The sequence below is a fragment of the Colobus angolensis genome, unplaced genomic scaffold, assembly GCF_000951035.1.
Source record: "Colobus angolensis palliatus isolate OR3802 unplaced genomic scaffold, Cang.pa_1.0 Scaffold32, whole genome shotgun sequence".
Taxonomy (NCBI): domain Eukaryota; kingdom Metazoa; phylum Chordata; class Mammalia; order Primates; family Cercopithecidae; genus Colobus; species Colobus angolensis.
Genome location: NW_012116488.1, coordinates 1574692 through 1586486, shown reverse-complemented (window position 1 = coordinate 1586486; position 11795 = coordinate 1574692). Strand labels below are relative to the sequence as shown.

The following is an 11795-nucleotide window of genomic DNA, read 5'->3' as shown; positions in this document are numbered from 1 at the left end:
CTCGATCTCCTGACCTCGTGATCCGCCCGTCTCGGCCTCCCAAAGTGCTGGGATTACAGGCTTGAGCCACCGCGCCCGGCCTCTGGGTTCTCTATTCTGTTCTGTTGGTCATCTGTGTGTCTGTTTTTATGCCAGTATAATGCTGTTTTGGTTACCGTAGCTTTGTAGTGTATTTCCAAGTCAGGTACTGCGATGTCTCTTGCTTTGTTCTTTTTGCTCAGGATTGCTTTGGCTTTTGGGGTCTTTTGTGGTTCTATATGAACTTTAGGATTGTTTTTTTCATTTCTGTGAAGAATATCATTGGTATATTGATTGGAATTGCATTGAATCTGTAGCTTGCTTTGGATAGTATAGTCATTTTAACAATATAAATTCTTCCAATTCATAAACATGGGATGTCTTATCATTTTCTTGTGTCCTCTTCAATTGCTTTAATTGATACTTTGTAGTTTTCATTATAGAGATCATTCACCTCCTTGGTTAAATATATTCCTAAGTATTTTATTTTATTTTTGTAGGTATTGTAAATGGGATTGCTTTCTTGATGTCTTTTTTAGCTGGTTATTGGTGTTTAGAAATGCTACTGATTTTTGTGTACTGATTTCTGTATCCTGCAACTTTTCTGAATTCGTTTATTAGTTCTAAAAGTTTTTTGGTGGAGTCTTTAGGTTTATATATAAAATCATGTTATCTGCAAAGAGGGACATTTTGACGTGCTCTTTTCCAATTTGGATGCCCTTTCTTTCTTCCTCTTGCCTACTTTCTCTTGCTAGGACTTCCAGTACTGTGTTGAATGTAAATGATAAAAGTGGGCATCCTTGTGTTGTTCTTGTTCTCCGAGGTAAAGATGGCAGCTTTCCCCTCTTCAGTATGATGTTTGCTGTGGGTTTGTCATGTATGGCCTTTCTTGCGTTGAGATATGTTCCTTCTATACCTAATTTGCTGAGAATTTTTTATCTTGAAGTAATGTTAAATTTTATCAAGTGCTTTTTCTGCATCTGTTGAGATGATCAGAGAGGCCACTTTTGAAGCTGATGTTGAAGGTCTTTTATTTTACTTCTGTTAATTCTGCTGGGGATGAAGAATACTGGGTATCAGGAAAGGACAGGCTAGCAAAATGTTAGCCAGAGTGCTGGCTGAATTCTGTATTTAATTTATATAAAAACACTTCAGGAAATTATGTTAGTATTTCCAGTATAAAACCAACATTTTATGTATAAAAAGTCCTGTAAAAATGTTTCTTGGGAACGATAGTAAGAGAAGAAAAAAGAAAATTAAAAAATCTGTAGGCCGGGTGCAGTGGCTCACGCCTGTAATCCCAGCATTTTGGGAGGCCCAGGCAGGCAGATCACCTGAGGTCAGGAGTTTGAGACCAGTCGGACCAGCATGGTGAAATCCCGTCTCTACTAAAAATACAAAAATTAGCCGAGTGTGGTGGTGGGCACCTGTAATTGTAGCCAGTCAGGAGGCTGAGGCAGGAGGATTGCTTGAACCTGGGAGGTGGAGGTTGTAGTGAGCTGAGATCACGCCATTGCATTCCAGCCTGGGCCACAAGAGTGAGACTATGTCTCAAAAAAAAAAAAAAAAAAACCCAAAAAACTGTAAAAAATGTTTATTTCTCTTAAATTCTCTAATGGCTAAAATGTCGCAAAGGCTGTCTGATTTTTTTTGTTTGGAGAAATAAAGTTGTAAATCCTGTCTTATTTCTTTTGTTTACATCTTAAAATGAACTTCATAAAATTATTTCCCTATACTTTAATTAATGACATAGAAATCAGAGTAAGACTGTGCCTATGAAATATTTTGATTAGTTTGGAAGAAAGTGTTTGTAATGTATTCTTTTAACAAAACAAACTTTCCTTGTTTGTTCAGCAAAGCCATGAAGTTCTCAAGGGCCTCTTTTCCAAGTCAGTAGAAAACGTGACAGACGGCTGTGCACCCTTTCCCATGAAAGATGACGAGAAGTATCTCATCCGGATTTTGTTAGAGAGCTTTTCTTCTAATAAACTGGGTACTCCAAACTGTAAGGTGATTGTAGGCGTTTTAAAATGTAATTTAAAAGCTTAGTATCATTCTGCATTTATATGCTAGGAGTTGTAGTCAGTAGTCATGGTGGTTTTTTCTTTTCTGGCTTTTAATGCTGTTACTTTTCTCACAATCCTCTTATAATAAAAAACCCTGGGGTTTAGTGTTTAGTGGGGTTTAGAGAGAAGCTTTGACTAGTTTTTTTTTTTTTTTTTTAACCCTCCTGATGTGCTTTTTTGTCAGACTAAAGGAAGCACAGTGTGTGGGTTCAGAGAACTGGTGCCAGCCTTGGACTCCCTGGCTGGCTGTTAGAGCCAGCGCTGCCTGCCTGCTTGGAGAGGAGGACTGGCCAGGGTGTCTCCTTGTTCAGAGACTCCACTTGTATTTCCCCAGCCTCTGGCTGTGTGGTCTCAGGTCTACCTATGCAACTGAGTTGGTCTGCTGCAATTCAAATAATAGTATTTTCACTAAATTATTTGTCAGTGATTCTTTTTTGTTGTTCAAAGGCTTTCTTAAACATATATATATATCAAGGAATGTTAGTGAAATCGTTGGAGAGAATGAGTTACATCCCAGAAAAATACCTTCCTTAAGGCACTTTTTCTTAACTGAATCGTAAAGACATTATGAATGAGATTTCTTTTTTTTTCTTTAAAGGATGAGCTGACTTTTGAGTTTTAAAAATTCATGTTAAGTGTTATCTTGCTTATTGGTAACACTTCCTATAATTTATGCATGCAGGCAGTACTTCACGGGCCTTTTAACCCTTATGAACTAAAGTGCCATAGTTTGACCAGAATATCCAAATTCAGGTATGATTAACTTAAGTTTTCCATGAATTTTTTTTCTCTGCTTTTGTATTTATAGACCTCATCAGAAAATAATGTATCTTTATATCTAAACTGTTGGAATGTGTTATCATCTTTTTTTTTTGGAGACAGAGTCTCACGCTGTTGCTCAGGCTGGAGTGCAGTGGTGCAATCTCGGCTCACTACAACCTCCGCCTCCCGGATTCAAGCAATTCTCCTGCTTCGGCCTCCTGAGTAGCTGGGATTACAGGTGCATGCCACCATGCCTGGCTAATTTTTGTATTTTTAGTAGAGACAGGGTTTCACCATGTTGGTCAGGCTGGTCTCAAACTCCTGACTGTGTGATCCACCCGCCTCGGCCTCCCAAAGTGCTGGGATTACAGGCATAAGCCACCGCACCTGGCCGGAATGTGTTATCTTTTCTAACTTCTCATTTCTCTCCCAGTTCCTGATTTGAGATATTCTCTCTCTCTCACATGAAAGCCATTCTATATAAGACATTTTTGAGTATCTTTTATCAGAGACTACATTTTTTTCTGTTCTTGTTACAATTGTTATTCAGCAAAGCTGTGAGAGCCAGCTGTATGCCAGGAGCAGTGTGTGGTTTGGGGCAAACAGTAGTGAACAAGAAACAGTTGTTTGTCTTCATGAAAATTATGGATCCAGTTGGTGGGCGGGGGGTGTAGAAGAAGCTGGTAACTACAATATAGGGTGATAGGGCTTTTGATAAGGGCACAGAACATGAAAGCATCTAGGGGGCTCAACCACCCTTGAAAGACCATGGAGTTTTCCAGAGAAATGTGAGGCCTGGCGGATACAGAGGCGTCAGCCAAGGTACAGGTGTTGGAGGAAGAGAGGGGAGGTGGGATGAGGGTGGCTCCATGGGCAAGTGCGTAGGCCTGAGTTTGAGAGTTTGCACGTGTGAGTAACTCGAGTGAGTTTAGTAAGATTGGAGAATTGGTTGGGAGGAAGGGAGGTGCCAAGCTTGTGGTAGACGAGGGCAAGCTATGTAGACTTCATCCTGAAAGGGTTGGTGAACCTTACTATGTGCCTTTTAAAATGATGCCTTGTCATCTCAAAATGTCCTGTCTTGTCCTCTCAAAATGTCCTCCGGGGAGCACATTGGAAATGCAGATGCCCAGGTCCCCTTGGGCCTTCCAAATGAACCTGCATTTCCACAAGGCCTCTGGGGACCTGCCTGCGCTTATAGTCTCAGGACCTCCTGTGTGAAGCCGGCACTGGATTTCAGAGTAGAAAGATCCTTAGGCAGGATTGTGCTTCTGAGGCTGGTCCCTGCTGTAAGCCAGGGTGGGAATATGGGAGACTGAGTCCAAGGCAGGAGATACAGAAACAGCTTCACCAGCACTTTCAGAGTGGAAGCAGCAGGATGGAGCTGCATTAGAGTCAGTGATGAAGGGAAGAGGAAGAATTAAGGGTGTCTTTGCTGGAGCTGCGGCAGGCTTCTGCTGAGAGGTGACGGAGGAACTGTGGGGTGGACCTCTGCCAGGATGCAGGTGATGGCCCTTATGGGTTGGCAGTGCAGGGCAGAGGGTCTCGAGTGGAGTTGGAGGTTTGGGCATCCACAGTGTGTGTGTGGTTCCTAAGCCAAGGAGTGGTCGGGATCATCCACGAGGAAGTGGAGAGAGAAGAGGGCCAAGGACCAGCTTGAGGACTGGTGTGTGAAGAGGTGGTCTAGTAAAAGGAGATGTACAGGAGAGTGGGGGGTTAAATATTTCTTCCCGTCTATCATTGCAGTTGCCCATTTGTATTTTTGAAATGGGTTGCTTGTGGGTTGGGATAGCATATTGCCTGGTGGGTGGATCAGTCACCCCATCTCCTGGTGCTCCTGCCTTTTAGGTGTGTGTGGATTGAGAAGGAGAGCATCAACTGTGTCATTATCAGTGACGCCCCTGAAGACCTTCACCAGAGAATGCTGGTTGCAGCTTCCCTGTCCATCAATGCGACTGGTAATTTAAAGCTTCTGTTTGTTCCTTGTCCTCTCTTTTTTTCTTTTCCTTGACTTCAGCTACTAGGAACAATTTATCCTCTAATTGGTGAACAAGTGTACACTTGTGTGCTGTTCTTTTTTTTTTTTTTGAGATGGAGTTTCGCTCTGTCACCCAGGCTGGAGTGCAGTGGCCGATCTTGGCTCACTGCAGGCTCCGCCTCCCGGGTTCACGCCATTCTCCTGCCTCAGCCTCCCAAGTAGCTGGGACTACAGGCGCCCACCACCATGCCTGGCTAATGTTTTGTATTTTTGGTAGAGATGGGGTTTCACCGTATTAGCCAGGATGGTCTTTATCTCCTGACCTTGTGATCCACCCACCTCGGCTTCCCAAAGTGCTGGGATTACAGGCATGAGCCACCACGCCTGGCTTATGTGCCACTCTTTTAGGCCATTTGCTGACTGCTTTGGCTGCTGCGAGTTTACACAGTGGAGCGTTCTCACGTTTCCTTTTGTACAAGGATGTGGGAAGTATTAATAATTGACTCCTGGATCTTTCTTTCATTCCACCCTGCTTGACTGCAGAGTAGAATACATCCAAGCTCTTGGCCCTGGGAAAAATCCAATAGCCTGATGAGGGGAAAGAGATGCAAAGAGTAACCAAAATAGGAGCTATCCCCAAGTGGGGTAAAAGGTTAAGCATCATAGCAGAGTGTCTCTCTGTAGGGTACTGTGGGAACAGAGAACAGGGAGTGTGCGTTACTACTGGGGTGGGACTGTGGGGACTGGACAGACTCAGCAGAGGAGGGGATGCCTGCAGATGAGTAGGAGTGGGCCGGGAGGGAACACTGCCCTGAGCAGCATGAGTTAATGCCCGATGTTGATTTAGCATGACTTGAACAGGATCTACGATGCTGCTGAGAGAAACCTCTCTGATGCCTCATATCCCTGGCCTCCCAGCTCTCCTCAGCATGTTATTTGCACCGGTGATGGAGTTAAGGTACGGGCATCCCTCTTGTCTGTAGGCTTTGTAAAATAAGACCCTGACAGGGAAAAAATGGGTGCCTCTCCTTGCTCCTTTTGGAAAGAAAGCCTTTACAGAAGCTAGCCACGGCACGTCTCGCTGCTTGGGGTGAAGCCTGTGTTGTTACTGATTTATTTATGCTTGGGCTGATTTTGAAAGAAGCTCAGAAAACTTGTAAAGGTACACACAGTGTCACGTAGGAGCTTGAGGCAAAAGTGGGGCAAAATAGATTAAAAATGGAGCTAGGAATCAGGCTCAAAATGAGATATCATGGTGTGGTGGACATCCCATTGTTAATGGGTGGTAAATGTGATTCCACGTTTTCTGGTGACCAGTTTTCAACAAGTACATGTCAGTCCCCCTTCCTTTGGTAACCATGACATCAGAAGGCAGATTGCCCAGCAGATTGTAGCTCTTGTTAGTGCCATGATTAAGCCAGGATTTCTCCCAGAGACTTTGATAGAGAGGAGTGTGTGATGGTATGAGCAGAGCTCTTAAAGTCACCCTCACAGTGGGGGCTGCTGCTTTGTAAGGTTTTGTTTGCACATTAGGGATTGACAGAGCATTCTCTGTGGGGAAAGCACTAACCTAGGTTTTAGTGGAGCAGTGGGTGGGGGTGGCTAGAAAAGGAGTAATATTTGGGCTTTAGGAACTCACATTCTACTGGGCAGGATGGAAATGGCAGTAGAGGCCTGGTAGCACTTCAAGAGTTGGGGCCATGGAAAGATACCCTTTTCTTCTTTTCTAGTCAGCTGGTGAGCATGGGGGGGTGGTCTGTAGACCTCGCGGGCTGAGTTCAGTCAAGGCAAGTGAAGGGGCCCCACCGTTTACTCAGTCCTTTTTGCCATTACACCTGTTCAGAATCTGACAGTGCAATTTCAGAATGTGTAGTGATTTTTTTTAGTTGTACGAATTTTTTTTATTTAAAATATGTGCTACTTCGAAAAAGCCGAATGTGAAAAATGAACACATTTTTAAATGTATAGATTTAAACTTAAATATTTAGTATACTTATTTTAAATTTATATGTATATACGTATTTTCATTTAAGATTCTTGTTATACTGTATTCTTTTCCCACAAATATCAGGTTTTTCATATCATTATATCTTTGTAAATATCCATTTTGACAATTGCATCATACATCACTGAATGGGCGTATGATGGCTTACCAAAACACTGCCCTGTTTTATTTTAATAGAACACTGTTTTATTTATACATGCACTTGTTTCTGAGCAGCTCTCATTCTGAAGGAATTGAATATGCCTTTAATTGTTGAAATGTGGCCTAATTTTGCAATGATGATGCAATAAATATCTCTAAGTTCAGATATCTTGGAGCCCTCGTTGGGGAGACAGATGTGTAGGAACCACACGTGGCAGTGGGATTATCTCATGAGCAATAGCACGCTGTGCACATGCAGGCCCGAGACTTGGCTAGAGCGGAAGCAGGTCCCTCCTGTCATGGCACTTTGGGCGCCCTGCTTGCCTTTTTAACTAGACAAAGCTCCTGCTTCACCTCTTTTCAACACCAGCTTTTGCAGATTTGAATAATATAGTGTTATTTTTAAAACTCCAGAGTGCAGGTGTTTAGGTTGTAGACATTCAAGAAATACTGACATACTTGGTATTTAAAACACCGTCTTTCTAGAAAAAGCACAAGCTTAATAGGAAAAGGTTATGTATATAACAATACACAGTGCTTTGCTGGCGGTTATACTCATTTTGTTGAATTAACTGAAGTGTGCCAGATTTGGGATGGTTTATGTGACAGTGTGCGTAAGGCTAGTTGTCTTTGAATCCACAGGCTTACCTAGGTGATTATCAGAAAGATAGCAGGGGGGCCTGGCTTGTTTTCCTCCAAACTCTGCCTGCCTCTGAGTAGTTGTATAAGCTTGGTGGTGGTGTTTTTTTATTTTGTTTTTGTTTTTTGAGACAGGGTCTTACTCTGTCTCTCAGGTTGGAGTTTTTTTTTAATTTGTTGAGTGAGTAACAACTGTTTTTGAGAAACTTTGAAAGATGAGAGCTGTTTGATTTGAGATGAGCATTCTCCTTTCCGTTCGCTTTAAGTATGCAGTCCTCTGCAGCGAGCAGGAGGGGAGTCTTCAGTACAGACCAGGCCCAGGGGTCCCGTCACTGGGTCTCAGGTGTGTTCCAGAGGGGAGCTGTCCTCCAAAGCCCACAGCTCCTGAGAGCCGCTGCCGGGCCATGCACCCGTCCCACTTGCTTCCTTTTCTGAGCCACCTCTCTAATGCGCACCCGCATGGGACTCGTCTCCTGTTGGGGTGGCGTCTGGCTGCTGCACTAGAGGCTGTCCTGGCCCCACTTGTTAAACTCGAAGCCTGCAGTCTCTGGGTAAAGTCTGTTCTCCCTCCACGTGTGTCACTGTCCTGTCACAACTGATTCAACTTTACGACTAAGTGATAATTTTTTGCCACCTCTAATATACCCTTTGTACAACAGTGGCAGGAAAAGAAGATAAACAGAAAATTTTATCTTGATTTTCAATTTAAAAAGGGAAAGGAGATATGTGTTACGCCCCATTCATAAGCAGAGACATCTAAGTGGAGGCCACTGTCCCCTTCCTTGCCAACTGGCTGTGGACTGACCTAGCTGCCATTTGTCTCCCCTCCTTTGTTCTTTTTGCCATGTGACCTTTGCTTGTAGCTGGCCCCTCAGTAACTCAGGGTGACTGAGCCTTGGTGCCAGAATTCCTCTTACCTTCATCATGGAGCTGATCCACCACACATTTGTCCCTGGAGTGCGTCCTCGAGGTGTTTTCCCTGAACAGTTGGAGTAGTTGATGGTGTCAGCCTGGATTCAGGCTGTGTGTACCTCGTGGAGGCCGCCTCCCTGGGTGAGCAGAATGCTCCATGGTAGCAGAGCCTGGCACCTCCAGGATGGGAGCAGACATCTGAGAACACTCCCTTATTGGTGTAGTGACGAGATCACTGTACTTACCTGCTTCCCTTGGTTCCTGGAGCCAGGTTTTGCTACTCGGGAGACTGCCAAATGCTGGCCATGATTTAGAGGGTAAGTCACGTGTCGAGGGCAGTGCTGTAACCCTAGGAAGATGGTGCTTCTGAATAGGCATGAGAGGGTGGGGGGATCTTTAAACAACAACAACAAGTTCTGTCAATTAAAACTTAAAAATTAATATATATACTTACTGTGTACCCACAAAAATTAAACAACAAATTAAATGAGGGTGGATTGAACGAAGACTGATTGTTTAACTGGGTTTTCCAGCTACTATGGCTTAAAACAAATTACCCCAAAACTTCAGTGGGCTACAGCAGCCTTCTTTGCCTCTGTGGGTGAGGAACTGTGTCAGTGTACACAGGGACAGCTTGTTGTGCTCCCAGTGTTGGGGCCTCCAGCTGAACGATTTGAAGGCTAGCGGGTGTCCAGGCTCACATCTGGTGGTTGCTGCTTGCCAGAGGCCTCAGCTGCTCTCGCTGAGGACTTCCACAAGTGGTCTGTCTGTAGGCTAGTTTGGGTGTCCTTAGCATGGTGGGTTGGTGCTGAGGGTCCTGAGAATGAGCCAGGTGGCAACTGTCACTTTTTTTTTTTTTTTTTTTTGAGTTGAAGTCTCACTCTGTCACCCAGCCTGGAGTACAGTGGCGCCATCTCAGCTCACTGCAACCTCTGCCTCCAAGCGATCCTCCCACTTCTGCCTCGCAGGTAGCTGAGGTTACAGGTGTGCACCACCACGCCTGGCTAATTTTTGTATTTTTAGTAGAGACGGGGTTTCGCCATGTTGGCCAGGCTGGTCTTGAACTCCTGGCCTCAAGTGATCTGCCTGCCTCGGCCTCCCAAAGTGCTGGGATTATGGGTGTGAGCCACTGCGCCCAGTGTATTAGTTCTCACGCTGCTAATAAAGACATACCCGTGCCTGGGTAAATTATACAGGAAGAGGTTGAATTGACTCACAGTTCCGTTGAATTGACTCACAGTTCCGCACGACTGGGGAGGCCTCAGGGAACTCACAGTCATGGTGGAAGGGGAAGCAAACACATTCTTCTTCACATGGCGGCAGCAAGGAGAAGTGCCGAGCAAAAGGGGGAAAATCCCCTTACAAAACCCTCAGATTTCATGAGAATTCACTCATCATCACGAGAACAGCATGAGGGTAACCACCCTCATGATTAACTACCTTCCAGAGGGCCTCTCCCATGACAGGTTTGGATTGTGGGAACTACAGTTCAGGATGAGATTTGGGTGGAGACACAAAGCTTAAGCATATCACCTGGCCTGTGTCACCTTTTGTAGTCTAGCTGCAGAAGCCACACAGTGTGAGTTTTACCGTAGTCACAGTCACATCTAGACCACTGTGGCTTGTAGATCCCACTGTCATTCCCAGTGCAGTTGGAAACTACTGAGGCGCCTTAGGCACGGGAGTAATATTGGATTTGTTTTGAAAAGCTACCCCAGTGTGCTCTATGGAAAAAAGATTGGAAGAGACAGGAGTAAGAGATGGGGAATTTGTCAGAAAAGTTGTTACCAAGTCCAGGTGAGAAGTGACAGTGGCTTGGACCAGGCTGTTGGCAGCAGCAATAGAGAGGCTAACGGATTTAGGGACTGGTAAAAGTGACAGGATGTGCCAGTGGTCAGAGAAGGGTGGTGATAAAACTGGGATATAAAACTTTGTAAGTGTGCACCATTGTTTTAGGATGAGAAGGTGGAACAGACTTAGGCTTTTTCTAAGTGCTAGACTTGTTTCACAAGTCATAAATATGTGCATAGCCTTTCTCCAGACATCTCCCTAATAAGAATTTAACCCATGGAAGGAATTTAAAGGTAAGGGGAAAAAAAACCCCATTAATGATAAAATATTCTTTTCATTATCTTATCTACCACATTAGAAACTTAATAAAGTATTAATAAAAATTAAGTATTAATAAAAATATGGAATTTACTATCCTTACCTATATAGTTTGTAACTATATTTTGATTGTAAAAACTGGCAGAAAAAATGCACAAATGAAATTAATTGCTGTGCTAGGGCTGGCAGAATTTAGGATAATTTTATCAGTCAATTTTTACATGCTAAAATATGTACTTTAACAATTCTGAAATAATGGACTCTTCTGAAAACATTCCATTTAGGATTGATCAGAATGGCAAGTACTATACTGGAGTCCTTTGTGGTTTGGGGTGGAATCCAACTACAGGGGCTTCCATACTGCCCGAGCACGACATGGAGCTTGCGTTTGACGTTCAGTTCAGCGTGGAGGATGTTGTCGAGGTAAGGGTAGCACAGCATCACGGCGCCACAACCCTGTCTCTCTCCGGTTTTGCTCGCCTGACAGTGAGTGCAGAGTCTGCTGTGGAGCTTGCGGTGCAGACACACGCCTCTGGTCCTGGAGATGTGCATATTCCTTGTCCCTCCTGGGGTCGCCTTCTGGGAGGACCGCTCCGTAACTTGCCAGTTTGACGTATCTTTCCTGTGAAAAGTAACTTCCTGATAGATGGTGCTCTCTGAATCTCTCATTTGGTGTCTCCTGGCTTAAGCTTTTTTTCTGGGCAATCAGCTAAACCACGGGCTATAGGGCTGCTGTGGATCTCATTCCGAGTCAGGAAGTGGAACATCCTCGCTAGTTCTTACTGGGAAAGGAGGACACAAGTTCCTGCCCCTCTGCCCTTCTCCCAGCCTGGTGACCATGCTGAGCAGAGGGCTGGGGCGGCGTGAGTGCAGAGCTGAGCTACTTGCAGCATTGTCTGGGCACCGCACTAGCTCTGGGGTGAGGTGGCAGAGGCAGACAGGGAAACTGTGTAGCAAGTACAGGAAGTATTTGTATGTCATTTGAATCTAATAATGAGAAATATGGGCTCATATTGTGTACATTAAAAAAATCTTTCATCATTATAGTAATTTATTTTTATTGCATTTTACAAAGTGAGGAAACCAAAACTGATCCTTTACCACAAATAGTTTGAGAAATGCTACTCTCTAAGTACTCAATTGCCTTTCTTTCTTAGAAGTTCCCTGG

General features: G+C 44.2%; 1 protein-coding gene across 1 annotated transcript in view; it reads left to right on the top strand.

Moving 5' to 3' along the window:
* TDRD9 (tudor domain containing 9) overlaps positions 1-11795 on the top strand; it is a 136094-nt gene that overhangs the window by 113136 nt on the left and 11163 nt on the right. Inside the window, exons 29-33 of the mRNA XM_011951409.1 lie at positions 1873-2028; positions 2767-2837; positions 4692-4801; positions 5683-5779; positions 10912-11050. Of these exons, the coding sequence (XP_011806799.1) occupies positions 1873-2028; positions 2767-2837; positions 4692-4801; positions 5683-5779; positions 10912-11050 (573 nt within the window). The remainder of the gene's footprint in view (positions 1-1872; positions 2029-2766; positions 2838-4691; positions 4802-5682; positions 5780-10911; positions 11051-11795) is intronic.